The sequence below is a fragment of the Neoarius graeffei genome, chromosome 11 (genome assembly GCF_027579695.1).
Source record: "Neoarius graeffei isolate fNeoGra1 chromosome 11, fNeoGra1.pri, whole genome shotgun sequence".
Classification (NCBI taxonomy): Eukaryota; Metazoa; Chordata; class Actinopteri; order Siluriformes; family Ariidae; genus Neoarius; species Neoarius graeffei.
The window spans coordinates 58,508,360-58,533,180 of NC_083579.1; the positions used below are offsets into that span (position 1 = coordinate 58,508,360).

A 24,821-nucleotide genomic window follows, 5' to 3' on the forward strand; every position below is an offset into this window, starting at 1 on the left:
TAGTTTTATATTGAACCAAGAGTATGGTTGTGGACAAAAAATCTTACAACTGCTATTGGATCTTTCTGGCCCCTGGACAGTGACGATGACAGCCTAACTGTTAAGAGAACAGTTAAATTAGCAGCACTGTAATTGATATTGATAATCAGAGAAAGCAGACATTCTCAAGCTGTAATGCAACCTTACAAAGACCGTATTTTGTGACTGTGGTTTACAATGCAGTACGTCCAAACTATACTTTGACTATATAGTGCACAGTTTAGGGGGTTTTGCTACTCTGCAGTTATGTCTGAAACATAAAGTTGAAAGTCCAGTTCACTGAAAACGGTTACTGTCCAAATGGTGTAATCTGTGGTTCTCAAAGTGGGGTCTGTGAGGTATAGCAAAGGTGTGTGTGTGTGTGTGTGTGTGTGTGTGTTTTCTTTCAAGTATTAGAAATCACAATTCATGATCAAACCAGCTTGTTTGACAGGTATTACTGTAACTGAATGGGTTTAATTCAAACTTCATTAACTCAGTAAATAGACCTCAAGAGAAACCCTAATGAGTTTTGTCAGTGGAATGAAAGCTCTGTGGTTCCAATCAGTAAAGTATTAATGTACACATTAAAATAATGGGCATAATTGTTTTTCACACATTTAAATTTGCACACGTTTAAAAACTGTGACCCGGGAGGTGGCTGTGGACTTGATTTGACAGTAATGTAAATGGGGTGTTCATAATACACATAAGACACCTTGATGTTTCTAGGAAATAGAAAGGATGCCATCTCGGACAGCTTTAACAGAATTGAAATTACATTTCCATTGATAAAAATAACACGAAACCAGTGGTGTCACTTTACAGAACCAACTGAGTGGCAAAGTCGAACAACATCAACTTCTTAACCATCTTCAAATTTGGTTTTAAAAACGAAGACACGTGTGCTGTCAATTGCCGTTATCAGCATGTCTTTGTTTAGCCTTTACTGAAGTGTCGTCCGCGAACGAGTCGACTCTGAGCTGGCTCTCATATCTGAAGTGCCATAATGAATGCTTTCTTGCTGAAACTTGTCAGTTATTGTTATAGTGTAAATTATGTAGCAGGCACACTTATATACCTGCAATATACAACCCCGATTCCAAAAAAGTTGGGACAAAGTACAAATTGTAAATAAAAACGGAATGCAATAATTTACAAATCTCAAAAACTGATATTGTATTCACAATAGAACATAGACAACATATCAAATGTCGAAAGTGAGACATTTTGAAATTTCATGCCATTTCATAACTGGAAAAGTTAAAGGTACAAAAAAGGAACAGCTGGAGGACCAAATTGCAACTCGTTAGGTCAATTGGCAATAGGTCATTAACATGACTGGGTATAAAAAGAGCATCTTGGAGTGGCAGCGGCTCTCAGAAGTAAAGATGGGAAGAGGATCACCAATCCCCCTAATTCTGCGCCGACAAATAGTGGAGCAATATCAGAAAGGAGTTCGACAGTGTAAAATTGCAAAGAGTTTGAACATATCATCATCTACAGTGCATAATATGATGATAAGCCCTTTATTGTCACTAGTCACATGTACCAGCGAAATTAGCCGTCAACCTGTCCGTACATATACAACATACAATTGACATAGGGAAGACAGGGATGAAAAATACAGAATGACATGAGGGAAGAGGAGGAGAAAAAAAACCACCCCCACACTATGCTTCTAGGGACACACAGTGTGGGAACATTTAAAAAAAAAACACCTCAGCACATAAGCACAAATTCCACACACACAGTACACTTTACAACAACTCAGGACTTGAGGGGGGGAAGGGAGTGAGGGAGGGGGGCAATCATGGAAGGGGGGGAAAGGAGGAGAGGGAGGCAGATAGGTATAGATAACCCAGCGCAGACAAGCAGTCCGGTCCTGCAGCCAGACAGCGCTTACCGACTTGACACACTAGGGGTAAGAATGGTGACCGTGGGAAGGGCGGGGGGGGGGAACAGAGAGAGTCTGACTGCAGTGATCTTCAGGGGGAGTTGTTACCACAGTGCCTGGGCATTGCTTGGCCAAGGCATTGCTGGCTAAGAGAGCCGAAGATAAGATTGGAATTTGTTTAGACTTGAGACGGGTAGACGTACATTTTCTGACTACCCTGCCTGTCCATGCTGGCCCCCGAACTGATCCATTTCCCTTGCAAAGCCATCAACTTCTCCAAGATGGAGAATCAAAATATCATCAAAATATTCAGAGAATCTGGAAGAATCTCTGTGCGTAAGGGTCAAGGCCGGAAAACCATACTGGGTGCCCGTGATCTTCGGGCCCTTACGGCACTGCATCACATACAGGCATGCTTCTGTATTGGAAATCACAAAATGGGCTCAGGAATATTTCCAGAGAACATTATCTGTGAACGAGGGCCTTTCTGTGCGGAGTTTGCATGTTCTCCCCGTGTTTGCGTGGGTTTCCTCCGGGTGCTCCGGTTTCTCCCACAGTCCAAAGACATGCAGGTTAGGTTAACTGGTGACTCTAAATTGACCGTAGGTGTGAATGTGAGTGTGAATGGTTGTCTGTGTCTATGTGTCAGCCCTGTGATGACCTGGCGACTTGTCCAGGGTGTACCCCGCCTTTCGCCCGTAGTCAGCTGGGATAGGCTCCAGCTTGCCTGCGACCCTGTAGAAGGATAAAGCGGCTAGAGATAATGAGATGAGATGAGATTATCTGTGAACGCAATTCACCGTGCCATCCGCCGTTGCCAGCTAAAACTCTATAGTTCAAAGAAGAAGCCATATCTAAACATGATCCAGAAGCGCAGACGTCTTCTCTGGGCCAAGGCTCATTTAAAATGGACTGTGGCAAAGTGGAAAACTGTTCTGTGGTCAGACAAATCAAAATTTGAAGTTCTTTATGGAAATCAGGGACGCGGTGTCATTCAGACTAAAGAGGAGAAGGACAACGCAAGTTGTTATCAGCGCTCAGTTCAGAAGCCTGCATCTCTGATGGTATGGGGTTGCATTAGTGCGTGCAGCATGGGCAGCTTACACATCTGGAAAGACACCATCAATGCTGAAAGGTACAGTTGTGTTCAAAATAATAGCAGTGTGTCTAAAAACGTGAGTAAAGCTCAAAATCCTTATAATAGTTTTTATTTCCATGCATTGGGAACAATGGACATTATATTCTACATCAAAACATGAAGAAAAATGTATCAATATTTTAATTACTTTACAGAAAATGAAGAAAAATGAACATTGGGCTGTTCAAAAAAATAGCAGTGTCTGCATTTTTCATTACAAACTCCAAATATTTACTGTATAAACTGAAAAAATCTTAAGGATTTAGTATTCCTGTGAATCACTAAACTAATATTTAGTTGTATAACCACGGTTTCTGAGAACTTCTGGCACCTGTGAACAGGTATTCCAGCCCAGGATGATTTGACAACATTCCACAATTCCTCTGCATTTCTTGGTTTTGCCTCAGAAACAGCATTTTTGATGTCACCCCACAAGTTTTCTATCGGATTAAGGTCTGGGGATTGGGCTGGCCACTCCATAACTTTCATTTTGTTGGTCTTGAACCCTGATGCTGCTCGCTTACTGGTGTGTTTGGGGTCGTTGTCTTGTTGAAACACCCATTTCAAGGGCATTTCCTCTTCAGCATAAGGCAACATGACCTCTTCAAGTATTTTGATATATGCAAACTGATCCATGATCCCTGGTATGCGATAAATGGGCCCAACACCACAGTAAGAGAAACATCCCCATATCATGATGCTTGCACCACCATGCTTCACTGTCTTCAGAGTGTACTGTGGCTTGAATTCAGTGTTTGGGGGTCGTCTGAAAAACTGTCTGCGGCTCTTGGACCCAAAAAGAACAATTTTACTTTCATCAGTCCACAAAATGTTTTTCCATTTCTCTTTAGGCCAGTCGATGTGTTCTTTGGCAAATTGTATCCTCTTCAGCACGTCTTTTTTTTTAACAGTGGAACTTTGTGGGAGCTTCTTGCCGATAGATTAGCTTCACACAGCCACCTTCTAATTGTCACAGTACTCACAGGTAACTTCAGACCGTCTTTGATCACCCTGGAGCTGATCATTGGCTGAGTCTTTGCCATTCTGGCTATTCTTCGATCCATTCGAATGGTAGTCTTCTGTTTTCTTCCACGTCTCTCTGGTTTTGCTGTCCATTTTAAAGCACTGGAGATCATTTTAGCTGAGCAGCCCATCATTTTCTGCACTTCTTTACAGTACATGTTTTACCTCTCCAATCAACGTTTTAATCAAAGCACGCTGTTCTTCTGAACAATGTCTGGAACAACCCATGTTTCTCAGGTTTTCAGAGAGAAATGGATGTACAACATGTGCTGGCTTCATCCTTAAATTAGGGCCACCTGATTGACATCTGTTTTTTCACAGAATGAATGACCTCACTAATTAAACTCCACACTGCTATTATTTTGAACACGTCCCTTTCACTTAATTATTCAATTACACAGACTCGGGAGCATGCATATCATGAATGTTGGGTCAGTTGGTTTTCTATGACTCTACTACACCTACTGGTAAATTATTTGCCATGTAGTAATATAATTTCCACCAAAAACAGTGATTGATCTGGTTAGTCGTGTTGGACTGCTATTATTTTGAACACAAGTGTATATCCAGGTTCTAGAGCAATATATGCTCCCATCCAGACAACATCTCTTTCAGGGAAGACCTTGCATTTTCCAACATGACAATGCCAAACCACATACTGCATCAATTACAGCATCATGGCTGCGTAGAAGAAGGGTCCAGGTACTGAACTGGCCAGTCTGCAGTCCAGATCTTTCACCCATAGAAAACATTTGGCGCATCATAAAATGGAAGATACGACAAAAAAGACCTAAGACAGTTGAGCAACTAGAATCCTACATTAGACAAGAATGGGTTAACATTCCTATCCCTAAACTTGAGCAACTTGTCTCCTCAGTCCCCAGACGTTTACAGACCATTGTAAAGAGAAAAGGGGATGTCTCACAGTGGTAAACATGGCCTTGTCCCAACTTTGAGATGTGTTGTTGTCATGAAATTTAAAATCACCTAATTTTTCTCTTTAACTGATACATTTTCTCAGTTTAAACATTTGACATGTCATCTATGTTCTATTCTGAATAAAATATGGAATTTTGAAACTTCCACATCATTGCATTCTGTTTTTATTTACAATTTGTACTTTGTCCCAACTTTTTTGGAATCGGGGTTGTATAAGTGTTACATATAATTCCTACATGCAGGAATTTTTGCTTTCAATGCGACCTGTAGCATGCTGGTTTTGTAATTTATTTATTAAGTCCATTTTGTAATAAAGACAATGCAAAGTATAAGTTAATGTTATATGGTAAATCAGAATGTAGAGTAAGATATATAATATACATAGCAGTGGCGGTGGGCGGCACGGTGGTGTAGTGGTTAGTGCTGTTGCCTCACAGCAAGAAGGTCCTGGGTTCGAGCCCCGGGGCCGGCGAGGGCCTTTCTGTGTGGAGTTTGCATGTTGGGTCATTCCGTGCCAACTCACCTAAATTTCAGGAACTCCCCCACATCACCGTCTCAGATTTTACTCAAAAAATTCTCTAATCAAGAATCATATGTTTGTACCACACATGCAAAATATTAGCCCCCAATTATGTTGTAGTTTTGGAACTACAGGCCTTTGAAATATTGATGTCAAAACACCACATGTCGAAATTGGCTCTTTCCCCAACTTCAGAGACCCATAACTTTTTATTGCAGCTATCTAGAAAGTTGTGTGTGCAGATTCTTACTGAATGATACCCACTCTTTTCAAATCTGTTGCCAGAAAGCCTCTGAAGGACATACTTTTTGCATAATAGGAAGCCAAAAATGGCATTTTGGCCAAAATCGCTTAAAATTCATTAAAACTCAAAGGGGCCTAGTAGAAATATGAAACTAGTTAGATTTTTTTCCTCATTACATAGTAATTGTAGGGTTGTTATCTGTTCACAGAAACATATTTTGCGATGAAAATTATATTCCTGAATTTTTAAAAATTTTTTTAACATCTTACGTCCTTTCCGAGGGGGCTAAAATAGGGCATTTTTGCCATCTTATTTGTTAATGTGGCTAGGGGTTTAGGATCTTCTAGTTTTTTGTGAAGATGCTCTCATATAAGCTGTAACTACTCCCTGATTTTTTTTAACAAATGCCCCTTGCTTCATATTTTAATAATTTTTTTTGTACATGGACAGTTTCATCATTTTTCACTTTTTTCCACATTCAGAACTCTGTAACTCTACATTGGAAAATTCCTACTAGCAGCTATTTCAGATTTACATACACTGACATACAAATTTTCATATTTTAGTAGTAGTCTGCCCAAGAAATTCATATTTTTCTTTCTATTGGGACCTAAAAACAGCTATTTGGCCAAAAATGACAAAAATGTTGACTTGATATTTTTCAAGTTCTGGAGGGAATGGGCTATTTTCCTCATAAATTAAAGATGTGGTGACTTTTTCTATCCTGGAACAAGATCTCATCACAGCTTCTGCCCAATTGCACCCACTCAGCTGGAGATGAGAAGGGTTTCTTCTGATGTGGTACCATCATCGGTAGTGGACATAGGACCTGAAACCACACCAGTTTTACAGTCCCAGTTACAGGCCCCAAGCCAAATGTCCCAATCTGCACCAAATATGTACCAGCCAGGCAAATATATTGCCTGTGTTTATGACAGAAAATGGTACATTGGAAATATTGTCACCAGAAATGAAGAAGAAAATGATGTGTATGGGCGGCACGGTGGTGTAGTGGTTAGCGCTGTCGCCTCACAGCAAGAAGGTCCTGGGTTCGAGCCCCGGGGCCGGCGAGGGCCTTTCTGTGCGGAGTTTGCATGTTCTCCCCGTGTCCGCGTGGGTTTCCTCCGGGTGCTCCGGTTTCCCCCACAGTCCAAAGACATGCAGGTTAGGTTAACTGGTGACTCTAAATTGACCGTAGGTGTGAATGTGAGTATGAATGGTTGTCTGTGTCTATGTGTCAGCCCTGTGATGACCTGGCGACTTGTCCAGGGTGTACCCCGCCTTTCGCCCGTAGTCAGCTGGGATAGGCTCCAGCTTGCCTGCGACCCTGTAGAACAGGATAAAGCGGCTAGAGATAATGAGATGAGATGAGATGATGTGTATGTCAATTTCATGAGACAAGGACGAGGCAACACATTCTCATGGCCACCACAAAGCAGGAAAGATGAATGTTGGGTGCCTTTGCTTCATGTCCTTTGTGTGGTAGAGGCCCCAAACATAAAAAGTGGGGGACGCCATTACCAACTAACAGAGGATGACTTCAAACTTGTGAAAGACTTAAGTTTTAACTTATGTACTACTAGATGACAGTTTATGAGTGTCTTAGCACATCACATGAAACTGTACTGCCTGTGAATGAATTACCCATTATCACGGATGCCCATATTTGACTTTAAATTATGTACAAATCTTGTGATGTTTTTCAACATCATGATCATGGATCATTGAATGTGTTAATATGTAAATAAAACCTCATTGCTAAATGTTTTGTGCTTACACAACCTTGAAGTATATAAAAAATACTACTCCAGAATTTTGTTGTTATTTTTCTATATTTTCCAAGGATATTCAACAAAAATTGCAATTATACCTAAAATTTTCTAATTGCAAAAAATAATATACAATACAGAAAAAGTTGTTCAGGAAATGTGTATGCCTAGATTAGGTTCTTATAAGCCTTAATTTGTGTGCAAAACACCCCTTTATTATTCCCTTGTTTATTAAAAGCTGCCCAGCGTTTTTGTCATTTTTGGCCAAATAGCTGTTTTTAGGTCCCAATAGAAAGAAAAATATGAATTTCTTGGGCATACAACTACTAAAATATGAAAATTTGTGTGTCAGTGTATGTAAATCTGAAATAGCTGCTAGTAGGAATCTTCCAATTTAGAGTTACAGAGTTCTGAATGTGGAAAAAAGTGAAAAATGATGAAACTGTCCATGTACAAAAAAAATTATTAAAATATGAAGCAAGGGGCGTTTGTTAAAAAAAATCAGGGAGTAGTTACATCTTATATGAGAGCATCTTCACAAAAAATTTGAAGATCCTAAACCCCTAGCCACATGACCAAATAAGATGGCGAAAATGCCCTATTTTAGCCCCCTCGGAAAGGACGTAAGATGTTAAAATTTTTTTTGTAAATTCAGGAATTGAAATTTCATGGCAAAATATGTTTCTGTGAACAGATAACAACCCTACAAATACTATGTAGTGAGGAAAAAAATCTAACTAGCTTCATATTTCTACTATGCCCCCTAGAGTTTTAATGAATTTTATGTGATTTTGGCCAAAACGTCATTTTTGGCTTCCCATTATGCAAAACGTATGTCCTTCAGAGGCTTTCTGACAACAGATTTGAAAAGAGTGGGTATCATTCAGTAAGAATCTGCAAACACAACTGTCTAGATAGCTGCAATAAAAAGTTATGGGTCTCTGAAGTTGGGGAAAGAGCCATTTCGTCATGTGGTATTTTGACATCAAAATTTCAAAGGCCAGTAGTTCCAAAACTACAATGAATTGGGAGCTAATATTTTGCATGTGTGGTACAAACATATGATTCTTGATTATAGAATTTTTTGAGCAAAATCTGAGACGGTGATGTGGGGACCCTTAGGTGAGTTGGCACGGAATGACCCTGTTCTCCCCGTGTCCGTTTGGGTTTCCTCCGGGTGCTCCGCCCAGTCCAAAGACATGCAGGTTAGGTTAACTGGTGACTCTAAAATTGACCGTAGGTGTGAATGTGAGTGTGAATGGTTGTCTGTGTCTATGTGTCAGCCCTGTGATGACCTGGCGACTTGTCCAGGGTGTACCCCGCCTTTCGCCCGTAGTCAGCTGGGATAGGCTCCAGCTTGCCTGCGACCCTGTAGAAGGATAAAGCGGCTAGAGATGATGAGATGAGATGAGAGATGATGAGATGAGATGAGCAGTGGCGGCTGGCCCATAGGGGGCGCTCGGGCGCCGCCCTCCCAGATGTGGAGGGAAAAAAATATAAAATATATCGATATACATTTTTACAAGGGCGGCACGGTGGTGTAGTGGTTAGCGCTGTCGCCTCACAGCAAGAAGGTCCTGGGTTCGAGCCCCGGGGCTGGCGAGGGCCTTTCTGTGTGGAGTTTGCATGTTCTCCCCGTGTCCGCGTGGGTTTCCTCCGGGTGCTCCGGTTTCCCCCACAGTCCAAAGACATGCAGGTTAGGTTAACTGGTGACTCTAAATTGACCGTAGGTGTGAATGTGAGTGTGAATGGTTGTCTGTGTCTATGTGTCAGCCCTGTGATGACCTGGCGACTTGTCCAGGGTGTACCCTGCCTTTCGCCCGTAGTCAGCTGGGATAGGCTCCAGCTTGCCTGCGACCCTGTAGAAGGATAAAGCGGCTAGAGATAATGAGATGAGAGATGAGAGACATTTTTACAAATTTTATTATCAATGTCAGTTTTACTTAATAGTGTGTGTGCCTACATGCGATCTGAATTATTTAAACAACATTTCCACCAACTGACTCTCATTCAGCGGTGAATTTCCACCGATAGACTCGTATCATTTCTCTTCTTGGGCGCTCGGCAAAGTGCCCCAGAAGTGCAGCGGAATAGCCAATCGTGTATGGTTGCTCGGGAAAAATCATAAATATTTGGCCAATCAGCATCGCCGAATTTAATGGTTTTGGGGCGCTGGAAATTTCGCCCCTGCTACAGAAAATGCATCTCTCTCTCTCTCTCTCTCTCTCTGTCTCTCTCTCTGTCTTTGATGTTCAAAACTAGACTTTTGGTTTATATTGGACAATAATCACACATCTTTCTTGTCATAGTTTGTATTCACAACAAGAGTGTCAATACTGTGTTTCACTCCCCCTCTCTCTCTCGTTTCACAGAAATACACCGAGCTCAGAACACACACACACACACACACACACCTCATTTCATAGTCACCGTCTCACACAGAAATCTTACCTTAGAATCAGACACACGCGCGCGCGCACACACACACACACCACCTCTCTCTCTCTCACTCAGTCCCACACTCATCTTAGCAACCTTCCTCCCTCTCTCTCACTCATTCTCTCTCACACCCACACTCACTCTCTCTCTCTCTCTCTCTCTCTCTCTCTCTCTCACACACACACACACACACACACACTGTTCACACTGTTGATATATAGATTCAGCTGAAATCATACCCTTGCTGTAAACTTCTCTCAAGAACTTGAGTATTGTATTTGATACCTTTCCAAAGCATAAATGGAGCCTAATATAGCTGTAAATTGTTAATTTACTTTATCTGTGAAACTGCTGATTTTGAGAATGAAATTAAATTATTATTGTGGAATTGTTGTCATTTTCTGACTGTTCATTTGAATGCTTATACTGGACTAGGCAGGGAACTCTACTGGCACACACCAGCCGCCACTGATAGATAGGTAAGATCACTAACCTATACTGACCTACTTCTGTACACAGAAGTGATCTTCAGAAGCATTGAAAATTTTGGAGGAATTAATACTGGTGGTACAACCAGTGGCGGCTGGTGAAAAAAATTCTTGGTGGGGCTGGTGTGTGCCAGTAGAGTTCCCTGCCTAGTCCAGTATAAGCATTCAAATGAACAGTCAGAAAATGACAATTCCACAATAATAATTTAATTTCATTCTCAAAATCAGCAGTTTCACAGATAAAGTAAATTAACAATTTACAGCTATATTAGGCTCCATTTATGCTTTGGAAAGGTATCAAATACAATACTCAAGTTCTTGAGAGAAGTTTACAGCAAGGGTATGATTTCAGCTGAATCTATATATCAACAGTGTGAACAGTGTGTGTGTGTGTGTGTGTGTGTGAGAGAGAGAGAGAGAGTGTGGGTGTGAGAGAGAATGAGTGAGAGAGAGGGAGGAAGGTTGCTAAGATGAGTGTGGGACTGAGTGAGAGAGAGAGGTGGTCGTGTGTGTGTCTGATTCTAAGGTGAGTGTAAGATTTCTGTGTGAGACAGTGACTATGAAATGAGGTGTGTGTGTGTGTGTGTGTGTGTTCTGAGCTAAGTGTATTTCTGTGAAACGAGAGAGAGAGGGGGAGTGAAACAGTGTTGACACTCTTGTTGTGAATACAAACTATGACAAGAAAGATGTGTGATTATTGTCCAATATGAACCAAAAGTCTAGTTTTGAACATCAAAGACAGAGAGAGAGACAGAGAGAGAGAGAGAGAGATGCATTTTCTGTAGCAGGGGCGAAATTTCCAGCGCCCCAAAACCATTAAATTCGGCGATGCTGATTGGCCAAATATTTATGATTTTTCCCGAGCAACCATACACGATTGGCTATTCCGCTGCACTTCTGGGGCACTTTGCCGAGCGCCCCAAGAAGAGAAATGATACGAGTCTATCGGTGGAAATTCACCGCTGAATGAGAGTCAGTTGGTGGAAATGTTGTTTAAATAATTCAGATCGCATGTAGGCACACACACTATTAAGTAAAACTGACATTGATAATAAAATTTGTAAAAATATATATCGATATATTTTATATTTTTTTCCCCTCCACATCTGGGAGGGCGGCGCCCGAGCGCCCCCTATGGGCCAGCCGCCACTGGGTACAACTATAAATAATCTTAGATATGCAGATGATACCGTGTTCTTGGCAGAAAACCAGGAACAACTACAAAAATAATAGACAAAGTTAATAAAATAAGCAAAGACCTTGGTATGAAAAACACAAAGAAACTAAGACAATGATGATCAGTAAAAAAGACAGATAATCCTAAAGTAGACATACAGATAGATGGAACCAACATTGAGCAGGTAGAGAAATTTGTGTTCCTGGGTCAACTCATAACTGCAAATGCCAAAGAAATAGCAAGGAGAATAGAAATAGCAAGAGGTGTCTTTAACAAAATGCAGGCAACCCTTACTTTACATTGAATTGGCTTAGAAACAAGAAAGAGATTACTGAAGTGTTATGTTTGGTCTACACTTTTATATGGAGCCAAAACATGGACAGTAAATAACCAAATGCAAAAAAGATTTGAGGCCTTTGAGATGTGGGCTTACAGACGTATGAATAAGATTTCTTTGACTGAAAAAGTAACAAATGAGGATGTGTGGAAGAGGGTAGATGTTAAGCGAATGCTTCTGAAAGTAATTAAAGAGAGAAAACTCAAGTACAGCCGGCACCGTGGTGTAGTGTTTAGCACTGTCGCCTCACAGTGGTTCTGGGTTTGAGCCCAGTGGCTGACGAGGGCCTTTCTGTGTGGAGTTTGCATGTTCTCCCTGTGTCCACGTGGGTTTCCTCCGGGTGCTCCGGTTTCCCCCACAGTCCAAAGGCATGCAGGTTAGGCTAATTGAAAGAAAGAAAGCACAACTTTATTCATCACACACTTGTGAAATTCCTCTCTGCATTTAACCCATCTGAAGCAGTGAGCAATGAGCACTATCCAGGGCAGTGGGCAGCCATGCTGACAGCGCCCGGGGAGCAGTTGGGAGTTAGGTGCCTCACTCAAGGGCACCTCAGCCCAAGGCCGTCCCATATTAACCTAACCGCATGTCTTTGAACTGTGGGGGAAACTGGAGCACCCAGAGGAAACCCACGCAGACATGGGGAGAACATGCAAACTCTGCACAGAAAGGCTGGGCTCGAACCCAGAACCTTCTTGCTGTGAGGCGACCGTGCTAACCACTTACACAGCCCAACTGGTGGCTCTAAATTGACCATATGTATGAATGTGAGTGTGAATGGTTGTTTGTGTCTGTCAGCCCTGTGATGACCTGGCGACTTGTCCAGGGTATACCCTGCCTCTCGCCCATAGTCAGCTGGGATAGGCTCCAGCTTGCCTGTGACCCTGTAAGCGGCTACAGATGATGGATAGATGGATGGAAACTCAAGTACTTTGGTCATATAGTTAGACAAGACAGCCTCCATTGTACTCTACTGCAAGGCCAGATAAACAGCAGGCAAGGTTGGGGCCGGCCCAGAATATCATGGGTTACACAGAGGCAGTACGAAAAGCACAAAAGCGTAAAGAATGGCATTTCATCACATCCCACCCTCGACCAGAGAAAGGAACGTGAAGAAGAAGATAAGATAAACTATTTTGAACAGCTTTGAGGTGGGGAAAAGCCGGAAAGAGCCGAAAGAGTCGGCTCTTATAAGTGAGCCGATTCATCTGACTCACTGAAAAGAGCCGGATCACCATGGTGGTCGAGGAGGAGCGTTTTGTTTTATTTTGTTTTTTTTTAATTGATGCATATCACAACACAACATATAACAACACAGCAACGGCACAATAATACATGATTACAATTTAAAGACATAAGAGAAAAAAGAGGAAATACAATTACCTTTTTAGGACTGTGTGGAACAGGCACAGTAGCCTGTCATTTTTTATTTTTTTGTTATTTCTTACAACACGAAGGGAGTTGAGGAGTGAGTCTAACTCCAAAATAAACTCACAGAAGGAAGGTTGTGTGGGGTTTTTTTTTGGCATTTTTTTATGAAGGAAAATTTTTGCCTGCAAAATAAAGAAGTTCACTACATATTCCAGTGATTTGTTTGTGGGATTTTCATAATAAAAAAATAAACTCTTTATCACTAAGGGAGTACGGTGAAGGAGGAGCAACGTTCTGGGAGGGATCCTTACCCTGTGACGTGTCTGTAAACAGCCAATCAGCGTGCAGCAGAGTTCTTGGCGCCTTGGTGTGAACAGAGTCTTGAGCAAAGTCGGTTCTCAGAGATGTTTTTATGTTGGCTAATATTTTCATTTATCAGAGTTGGATCGCGCTTCTAACTGAAAGTTCTGATTGTGTAAAATACGGAGGGGGTTTCAGAACCAGACCGTCGTATCTCGAACATGTTAGCTGCTGTTTTTGTTTTGTCTTTTTATTGATTTGTTCGTCGGCTAGCAGATTAGCTCGCGGTTGCTACGCTACAGGACAATGAGTACTGCGAAAGAGATCAAGCGTAAGTTCTTCCGGTTAATGTAGCATTTAGAGGATCAGATCAGAGAGGATTTGTCCTTAGTATTAGATAAATAATGTGGCGAAGTCGCACAATAAGTGTCACTAATTCTAGGATTTATAACTAACTTAGTTCTTTACAGTTTATGGGAAAGTTTTCGGATTAGACCGACATCACTTGAGTTTCAAGATTCTTAAGTGGTTGAGTTTCAAGTCACTTCATCCTATTTTTCATGCAGAATTACAGAAAGCCAAAAACAAAGCCCAGATCACCAATAATCTGAAGGAGGAGGCCAGTCTGTGCAATCAACTCGGAGAACTTTTAGCCAAGAATGGTAAGATGTGAATCATCCAGGAATGTCCAGTATAATTCAAATATTATTAAAAATTTAAACTTTTTTTTATTGTCAATTCACTATATATCCAGGACATGTAGGAGAATCGAAATGCCGTCTCTTTCACCTTACTTGAAAAATCAGATTTAAAAAAAATTATATTAAAGGGGGAAAAATAAATAAATGTATATAATACTCTACAATCAAACAATGTACAAAATAGCAGTAGTGCAAATCATCATCTTTTGGCTGCTCCTGATTAGGGGTCGCCACAGCGGATCTTTCGTCTCCATTGCTCCCTGTCTTCCGCATCCTTCTCTACCACACCTGCCACTTTCATGTCCTCTCTCACCACATCCATGTATCTCCTCTTTGGCCTTCCTCGTTTTCGTTTGCCTGGCAGCTCTATTCTCAACATTCTCCTTCCAACATGCTCTGCATCTCTTCTCAGGATGTGCCCATACCATCTCAGTCTCACCTCTCTTAGCTTAATTCCCAAGCTCTCCACATGTGCTGTCCCTCTGATGTGCTCGTTCCTTATCCTGTCCAACCTCCCATCGCAAACCTTAACATCCTCAACTCCGCCACCTCCAACTTCGCCTCCTGTCTCTTCGTTAAGGGTACGGTCTCCAATCCATACATCACAGCTGGTCTCACTACTGTTTTATACATCTTACCTTTCACTTTTGCTGGGACTTTCCTATCACAAATGACTCCCGAAATCCTTCTCCAACTGCTCCACCCTGCCTGCACTTTCTTTCTCACCTCATTATCGCAGCCCCCATTTTCCTGCACAGTTGACCCCAGGTACTTGAATTCACCAACTTTCTTTACGTCTACTCCTTGCATCTTCATTATACTCTCATCCCCATTCTCATTGATGCACATGTATTCTGTTTTGCTACTGCTCACCTTCATTCATCTTTGTTCCAATGCATACCTCCATCTCTCCAAACCCAACTCAACCTCTTTTCTATTTTCACCACATATCACAATACCATCCGCAAACATCATGTTCCATAGTGACTCTTGCCTCACTTCGTCCGTGAAGCTATCCATCACTATGGCAAATAAGAGAGGACTGTGCAAATACAGTACAATATCTGTAACGGAGAAGGTGCTTAGAAGAGTAGCTTATGAGGTGAATATGAACAGTAGTGCAAATGGCCAATAACAGCAGATACAACAGTACTAGTTCTCGGATTTCCCTGTGTAATGTTACAGTTGTTTATTTGTCTCTGTGTCCTGGTGTTTGCCTGTTTTTCTCCTCCATGCCTCAGGTGATTACCAGTCCGCCATAGAGGAGCATCGGCAGGAGCTGGCTCTGTCTGAGGTTCTGCATGACGTCATTGGCTGTGCTGTAGCCAATCGAAAGATAGGAGAGTGTTACGCAGAACTTGGGAACATCAAAACTGCTCTCAAGGTAAAACAGTAAAAACAACCAGACGGCTTTATGCTTTAGATTGACATGACGATGTCTGTAAGGTTATCTGTGGCTTCGACCCAATGCTGATGGTCTCTTCCAGCATCAGAGACGACACTTGGACCTTGCTCGCTCTGTAAATGATGCGGCTGAGGAGCAGAGAGCTCTGGCCACCATTGGACGCACTTACCTCTTCCTTCACGACTCTGATCAGTCACAGGACAGCCTGAAGCAGGCCAAGGATGCTTTCAAGAAGAGCCTGGCTATCGTGGATGACCGTCTAGAAGGTTTGCACATTACAGTACTAGAAATAAAAAGTAGGGGTTTCATTAGGTGACACAGCAGTGGAGACTGTAGTCCATTTTGCTTACTGGGACTTATTCATTCATTTATTCTGATGGGAATACACACTTGATGGGACGCCAGTCCTTTACAGGAAGCCATACAAACACATTCACACCTAAGGATAATCCACCTATTGGCATCAGAGAACCCATATGAGATCCATGTGGACAGTAACACAAGCTCAGGCTCATTGTGAAACAGTGGCTATCGGGTGCCACATACTATAGCTTACTAGCAAGAATACTAAATGTAACCTAGGGTGGCTGAGGCAGAATTTCCTTATTTGATCCTAAGAAAATGGCAGTGACCGAGTGTGTGTGTGTGTGTGTGTGAATAATGTAGCCGTGTATGCATTGCAGGGAATGTGTCAGGACGGGAGCTGAGTGAAATGAGAGCACGTCTGTTGTTGAACCTGGGCTTTGTGTTTGACGGCCTGAAAGAACCACAACGCTGCAGCGATTTCATCCGTCAGAGCATCTACATCTCGGAGTGAGACACTCGCACTTATAACCCGAGTCTCTCTGCACTGAGTGCTTGTTGCTGTACATAGACGCCACTGATGCTGCAATTAAATCAGATTTTTTTTTTTCTCCTGTCTTAGAAAGAACAATCTGCTGGAGGATCTGTACCGTGCCAACTTCAATCTGGGCATGATTCACTTCAGAAATGGACAGCACTTTCTTGCAATGCGCTGCTTTGAGAAGAGCAAAGAGTGTGCACGCAAGATGGGTAACAAGTTTAGTGAGAGCGAGTGCTTCTATACCATTGGCAAGGTGAGCAGGAGGTAAACAGTAAATTATCTGGGTGACATGGCTGGCAGGGGATGTGTGAGATTGGGATGTAAGAAAAAATGAAAGTGTAACACTTGACTGTGACTTAGAAATAGATATCAGGGATGAGAATTTTCCGCCAATCGGCGGATTTCCGACTTTTTCAGACCAAAATGATCGTTTTTGAGATCGATGTAAATCCGTTGAGAAATTTTCGGGGGGGTATGGTTAATGATCTGTGGTCACCTTATAACGCAGACATCCCAAGTCTCTCGGAAGTTCCGGGAGTCTCCCACATATTGATAGTGGCTCCCTGATGCCCGCAAATTGGAGAATATCTCCCGGAATCTAGAGCAAGCGAGCAAGAGCGTGCATGCGAAACATTAATGTCTGCATCGCACATCTTAGAATGTGCGCATGCGAGGGAGTGTGCGAGGGAGCGCGAGAGGCGTGTGTGCTTGTTCATGTAGTGCATGCTAGACAAAGAGCATCCTGATTGGGTTACTCAGCAAAATAAGCCAATCAGCTTTCAGTGTGGGCGGGCTTTTATCTCTTTTCTCGAGGACCGAAGTTTTCAGTTCAGTCAGTGCAGCCTACAGGATCGGCATGGCAGACAGAGAGAGCGCGCGCCCCAAAAAACGAAAATACAAAACCCACTTCACCTCAGATTACACAAAAGAATATCCCTGTCTAATAAGGGTCAAAAATAATGACAATTTCGCGCGATGTACTGTTTGCAACAGTGATTTCAGCATTGCCCATGGTGGCTTAAATGATTGTAAAAGGACATGTTAAGGTGAGGAGTGTCATTTCATGTGCATTATATTTAGGTCTACAACAGGCTGTCATGAAAAGACCAAACTTACTGAAGATTTCCGTAAAGTAACAATGTATGAATATACATCATATATATCACATATATATCAAATACATGTCATATATATATATGTGTGTATCTTTTATAAATGGGGTTAGCTTATCTAATGTAGTATGTTGGGGAGAATCATAGTATCATATCTATATTTCTGATAAAAAAATTTTAGGTATGATACCATGTATAACTCTCCTACTTATTGTTCATTTCATGGGGGGGAATTGCTGGCATGTGCCACGCGGGAGCGTCTGCCCAAATTTTTTAGGCCGAGATGAACTTATAGTTTTTGATTTAAAAAAAAATTTCCTGGGGGCGTCGTGGCTCAGGTGGATAAGGCGCCATACCATAAATCCGGGGACCCGGGTTCGATTCCGACCCGAGGTCATTTCCCGATCCCTCCCCATCTCTCTCCCACTCATTTCCTGTCTCTACACTGTCCTATCCAATAAAGGTGAAAAAAGCCCAAAAAAAATCTTTAAAAAAAAAAAAAATTCCAATATGTAATGCCAATTGTACATGCCTGTTCTTTAATTCAAAATCACCATCTTGATCTTCAAATTGACCATATGGTATATGTATTACATTACACAACATCCTGTCCAGATAAAACCTAGTTAGTACACACAACAGTTGAAAGGGAAGTGATAAGTGATGTTGAATGTTGCCTGCTTAATATGCAAGGCCTCCTGCTACCATGATAACATCAGAAGAAAGCTTAAGAGAATTATATGATAGAACTTTTGTCTGGTTTGCACTTCATTTTAAAGGATTATTCAAAGACATGAATAGCAAAAATGCTGAAATATAATACTGTAGAGCTCGTTTATATTAAAAGGTGCATTGATTCATCAAATGTGAATTGATTAAAAACAATTCTCTTGTACCATATTAATCATTTTCACCTGGGAGTCCACCAAGAAGGGGAATTTATTTCCAAATAAATTGCAACTTTTTGCTGATAAAATTAATGGTTTTGGGGTAAAAAAAAAAATAGCCAAAAATCATTAGCTCCCGCCTCCTGGGCCCCCACCGGGGCTCTGCCCCTGGGCCCCGCTGGGTGCCTGCAGCCCCCAAACCCCCATCTTTTTTCAGACTTTAATATTTTTCATTCTCATCCCTGTAGATACAGTGGTGCTTGGAAGTTTGTGAACCCTTTAGAATTTTTTATATTTCTGCATAAATATGACCTAAAACATCATCAGATTTTCACACAAGTCCTAAAAGTAGATAAAGAGAACCCAGTTAAACAAATGAGACAAAAATATTATACTTGGTCATTTATTTATTGAGGGAAATGATCCAATATTACATATCTATGAGTGGCAAAAGTATGTGAACCTCTAGGATTAGCAGTTAATTTGAAGGTGAAATTAGAGTCAGGTGTTTTCAATCAACGGGATGACAATCAGGTGTGAGTGGGGACCTTGTTTTATTTAAAGAACAGGGATCTATCAAAGTTTGATCTTCACAACACGTTTGTGGAAGTGTATCATGGCACGAACAAAGGAGATTTCTGAAGACCTCAGAAAATGCATTGCTGATGCTCATCAGGCTGGAAAAGGTTACAAAAGCATCTCTAAAGAGTTTGGACTCCACCAATCCACAGTCAGACAGATTGTGTACAAATGGAGGAAATTCAAGACCATTGTTACCCTCCCCAGGAGTGATGGACCAACAAAGATCACTCCAAGAGCAAGGCGTGTAATAGTCGGCAAGGTCACAAAGGACCCCAGGGTAACTTCTAAGCAATTGAAGGGCTCTCTCTCACATTGGCTAATGTTAATGTTCATGAGTCCACCATCAGAAGAACACTGAACAACAATGGTGTGCATGGCAGGGTTGCAAGGAGAAAGCCACTGCTCTCCAGAAAGAACATTGATGCTTGTCTGCAGTTTGCTAAAGATCACATGGACAAGCCAGAAGGCTACTGGAAAACTGTTTTGTGGATGGATGAGACCAAAATAGAACTTTTTGGTTTAAATGAGAAGCGTTATGTTTGGAGAAAGGAAAACACTGCATTCCAGCATAAGAACCTTATCTCATCTGTGAAACATGGTGGTGGTAGTATCATGGTTTGGGTCTATTTTGCTGCATCTGAGCCAGGACAACTTGCCATCATTGATGGAACAATTAATTCTGAATTATACCAGTGAATTCTAAAGGAAAATGTCAGGACATCTGTCCATGAACTGAATCTCAAGAGAAGGTGGGCCATGCAGCAAGACAATGACCCTAAGCACACAAGTCGATCTACCAAAGAATGGTTAAAGAAGAATAATGTTAAAGTTTTGGAATGGCCAAGTCAAAGTCCTGACCTTAATGTAATCGAAATGTTGTGGAAGGACCTGAAGCAAGCAGTTCATGTGAGGAAACCCACCAACATCCCAGAGTTGAAGCTGTTCTGTATGGAGGAATGGGCTAAAATTCCTCCAAGCCAGTGTGCAGGACTGATCACCAGTTACCAGAAACGTTTAGTTGCAGTTATTGCTGCACAAGGGGGTCACACCAGATACTGAAAGCAAATGTTCACATACTTTTGCCACTCATAGATATGTAATATTGGATCATTTTCCTCAATAAATAAATGACCAAGTATAATATTTTTGTCTCATTTGTTTAACTGGGTTCTCTTTATCTACTTTTAGGACTTGTGTGAAAATCTGATGATGTTTTAGGTCATATTTATGCAGAAATATAGAAAATTCAAAAGGGTTCACAAACTTTCAAGCACCACTGTATGCATTGATATAACTTAATCTACTGACTGGCAACATATATACTGAAATCATGCATTGTGGTGAATAGAATAGAATGCCTTTATTGTCATTGAACAAATGTACAACGAAATTTTTAGTTTATCATTGGAGAGCAAAGCTGCTGCATACATGTGTGCCGCCACTCTTGGGCACTTCAGCCCAAGGCCATCCCATGTTAACCTAACTGCATGTCTTTGGACTGTGGGGAGCCCCGTCAGCCATGGGGCTCGAACCCAGAACCTTCTTGCTGTGAGGCGACAGTGCTAACCACTACATTACTGTACTGCCGTGAAATGTCACTAGAATCATATAAAGTCATTCAAAATGAACAGATATTTTCAGATATGTTCGGAACAGATCCTTGAGGGAAAAAAAGTTGGGAAATGAAATGTACATTTTTCTGGACAAGAAACAGGCTCCAGGAAAAAAAAAGGTAAAATATTATAAAGTAAAAGTGAACTGATTTAAAATAATGTAACAGTTATTAAAATTAATTTGTGAACAACCAGATATCATAATGACAGTAACTAAGCATGGAACAAATCACTCAGTTCATGATTTGATTCAATTCATGATATTGGGTTCATTATTTTATTTTTCCCACAATATTTTTGAAAATAAAATTTTCTTCGTTTATTGTTTTACCAAAAATTGCAACATGTATTTTATCATCAATTTAAACATTCATTTTGTTAAAGTTAAATGAAGAAACTTTTGTTTCATTCTCTTAATAACAACAGTATTTTACCCACATTTGTAAAGGTTGGAGCAAAATATAATAGCCTTTTAACTAAAATATTCCTTTTATTAAAAATGAAAAAAGTTAATAACAAAGGTCTTTTCTTAATAAACTTTTATGAACATACTAGCTGTATTTTATGTCAATATGCACACTCAACTCTGTACCTTATGTTGCTTTTGTCTGCACTTTGTGTCGTTTATTGTCTGTGTCATTACTGTCTGCAGTGTTGCACTCTTGCACTTTGTTATGCGTAGATTTGTAGTCCTGTGATGTTCAATGTAGCACCATGGTCCTGGAGAAACATAATTGCGTTTTAACTGTGTACTGTACCAACTGTATATGGTTGAAATGACAAAAAGACCTTGACCTATTTGTTTCTCTTTTCATTAGTTTTCAGCACTCTGTAAGAAGAGGGCTCCGATGTCTTGTTAAATCGATGTGTGTAGTTAATCACTCAACAGTTCTTTCCATTTTAGGTCTGTTTTTGTGTTTTTCATGGACCTGTATTAGTGCTGTGTTACTTCCACCTCGGATGAAGTCACGTGTATTCCCACTATTTTACACCCTGCTGTCTGAAAAACACAATTACAGCAAGGAAAACTAAGATAATAATCACAATTTTTTATTTCATCGTTTGTATTGTCATAAATTTGTATCACAACTTACTGTTGCATGCTTAACAGTAACACTAGTGTTACACCTAGTGTTCTAACATCCCAGGCCTGTGTAAGTATTCAAGGGTTATAAAGATGCCAAGTGGGCTGTGCTCTGGTTTTGTTTTGGGGTTTTTTCCCTATGTCTTATGTATTTTATATCTGTGTAGGTTCTCCTGAATCTGGGAGACCTGCTGGCAGCCCGACGCTCTCTGAAGAAGGCCTTTTGCCTTGGCTCCCAGCAGCCTACAGAACGAGAGGCAGTCAAGAGGGACCTGAGATATGGTAAGAGGGAAAGTGGGGAGGCTGTAATTGAGCCTTTTTACGGTCCAATTTTTTTTCTTTTTTTAAAGGGAGTCTGTGTGTTTACCATATCCAGCCATCCGTTATCTGTAGCCGCTTATCCTGTGTTTATCATATCTATCAGTTCATTCTCTGTGCCGTTGTATGTGGACACTGTTTCTGCAGCAATCCGTGGCTGTCACCTGGAGGAAGCTATGGGAGCCGTCAATAACACCGTCTCTCAGGAGGCTTTGGGTCTTGCAGAAGGACTGGGAGATCTCTACTGCAAAGTGGGCTGCTACTCCAAAGCTCTGGAAGCCTATCACACACAGGCAAGAGGATATTATACATATTTAAACCTAATTTACAAAAGGAAGATTTATACTGTGGCTGCCAGGTAAATACACGGTACAAAAGCTTGCCTTTAATAGGTGCAGCTAAATCACACATTTGCCAAACACTATGTCAAGTTGTTAAATAATCTTATATAGACTTGTTTGTGTGGTTTCTCACTCTGACATACCGTTTATTCTTAATTGGACAAAAATACATTGCATAGATGAAAACAGTGGTGATGATCATCTTGAAGCCAGAATTAAACCAACAGCAAATAGTTTCATGTCATTCTATGAAAGAATGAGACCAGCTAGGAGAGGTCCAGTGCTTGACGGTGTATGCTACATGTGATTCAGATGATTGATTTGTATATTTAATTGTATATTATTTTGTTTCAATACAAGTGTTAATTTGTTTAAACATTAAGAAGCAGGGTCAGTATGTATAAAGCTGTTCAGAGTTTTAAAAAAAAAAAAAAGGCGGTGTGTGTAAATTATTAGAGATCAGAAAGCTTACTCCTATACTTTGGTCTAAGAATCGGAGTAATGTACAAAATCTCTTTAGCCTTAACGGTGCACTTAAATGGGCAAGTATGTAGAAGTGCTGCAGCGGCGTCTCAAACTGTTTTTTTGAGTAGTGAAAGGTAGCACGTTGAGACAGAAAGCATCTTCCATGTCTGAAAATATGTACTGCAATTCATAGGTAATGTGGTATAGTAATCATGCACTGGGTCAGTTACCAGTCAGGCAGGAAAGTTACCATTTTTTTCAGTTACAGATGTAATTAGTAATTACGAACAATGCCATTCCAGATGTTTGAGGAATAACCATTTGGGACATGTCTCATCTTTATCACACTTTTCACTGGTGTGCAAAATTTCCATCTCCTAGCAAACCATTTTCTGTGGCCAAACAATTTGTTTAATGCAGTTCTCTTGCTGTTTATTTGTATACTGTTTCCATGGTTTTGGTATATTGCCTAGATATCTTATTTGTTTCTCCAGACTTCTTATATTTTGCATTTATGGTTTTAGTTGTCATGTGCTGAAAAGTTAGGGAAGCCTGCTCGAGAGCTGGCTGTTATCCATGTCTCTTTGGCGGCCACGTATTCTGACCTGCGACAGCACAACAAAGCTTTACAGCACTACAGACACGAGCTGAAGCTGAGAGAAGGCAATCCCAAAGAGGTACCACAACACACATACCCTGATCTTGTTTACAGATAAAAGATTACAAGGAGCAGTGACATATTTTGCTCATAGATTTGCTCAGTGTTTGTTTGATGCGTGTGTGGCAGGAGTGTGAAACATGGCTGAACATTGCGGGCTGTCAGGAGGAGCATGGTGCGAGCCTGGAGGAGGTGGACAACAGTTACACTGCTGCTCTGAATTGTGCCGAAAGAGCATCTCAAAGCAAACTCCAGGTTCCTGACTGTTCTTCATGTTCCACGTTCACACATCCCATTTGCGTACATATACAGATGGGTGACAAATTAAATAAGAAACTGACAACTCCGTTATACTATGGGGATATTTCCACTTGTTGTGTACCCCCACCCCTTTATTTGACCTGAAACCTCCACCACTGTATATGTAAAAGAAAAATGTCAAGAACGCCATTCAAACTGCTAATTACTGACCCCAAAAAGTTAATGATGTCTGGGTGTTTTTTTTTTGTGTGTGTGTGTATTTTGTGTTCTTGGCTGCAGAGACGTGTGCTGAAGATGTGGTTGCAGGCGCAAAAGCGTGTTGGCTCAGAAGGTGCTGATGCCACAGAGGCCCGTCTCCAGGAGCTGTGTGAGGCAGAGGGCTGCCGTTTGGAGGACAGTGACGAAGACGAGGAGGAAGAGGAGCTGCAGAATAGTGAACCTCTGGACAGCGACATCCAGCTTTCAGATTCTGGTACAGAAAACAAATAAGATAATCTTCATGAAGATGGTTATAATGTAATAATAGTCATGAATGCCTTGTTCATATGTACTGTGTGTGTGTGTGGGTTTTTTTTTTTGTGTGCGCGCGCGCAGATGATGATCTGGAGGGCTATGATAAGCTTGTGACTGGCAGAAGAAAAACTGGCAGGGTAAGTGTGGATTATTCAAAGCTGCTCTACATATTATCTGGCATTTCCTTATGTTTGTGTCTCATCATTCTTTCTCTATTTCTCTCTAACCACCTCTTGTGTTTCTCACATATCTCATGGGTGTGAACACATGCAGTGGAACCGCCGGAATGAGAAGGGTGAAACTGCACTGCATCGAGCCTGCATTGAGGGCAACTTGAAGCAGATCTATTACCTGGTAGAGCAGGTGAGCTGAACTCC

At 41.2% G+C, this 24,821-nt stretch overlaps 1 protein-coding gene across 1 annotated transcript in view; it reads left to right on the plus strand.

Annotated features, from left to right (window-relative positions):
* Positions 1 to 13,734: 13,734 nt before the first annotated feature.
* tonsl (tonsoku-like, DNA repair protein) overlaps positions 13,735 to 24,821 on the plus strand; it is a 62,433-nt gene continuing 51,346 nt past the window's right edge. The window contains exons 1-13 of the mRNA XM_060934358.1: positions 13,735 to 13,991; positions 14,227 to 14,322; positions 15,603 to 15,745; positions 15,849 to 16,032; positions 16,450 to 16,579; positions 16,692 to 16,863; positions 22,056 to 22,170; positions 22,354 to 22,499; positions 23,537 to 23,689; positions 23,800 to 23,925; positions 24,211 to 24,403; positions 24,526 to 24,581; positions 24,718 to 24,807. Of these exons, the coding sequence (XP_060790341.1) occupies positions 13,967 to 13,991; positions 14,227 to 14,322; positions 15,603 to 15,745; positions 15,849 to 16,032; positions 16,450 to 16,579; positions 16,692 to 16,863; positions 22,056 to 22,170; positions 22,354 to 22,499; positions 23,537 to 23,689; positions 23,800 to 23,925; positions 24,211 to 24,403; positions 24,526 to 24,581; positions 24,718 to 24,807 (1,629 nt within the window). The 5' untranslated portion in view covers positions 13,735 to 13,966. The remainder of the gene's footprint in view (positions 13,992 to 14,226; positions 14,323 to 15,602; positions 15,746 to 15,848; positions 16,033 to 16,449; positions 16,580 to 16,691; positions 16,864 to 22,055; positions 22,171 to 22,353; positions 22,500 to 23,536; positions 23,690 to 23,799; positions 23,926 to 24,210; positions 24,404 to 24,525; positions 24,582 to 24,717; positions 24,808 to 24,821) is intronic.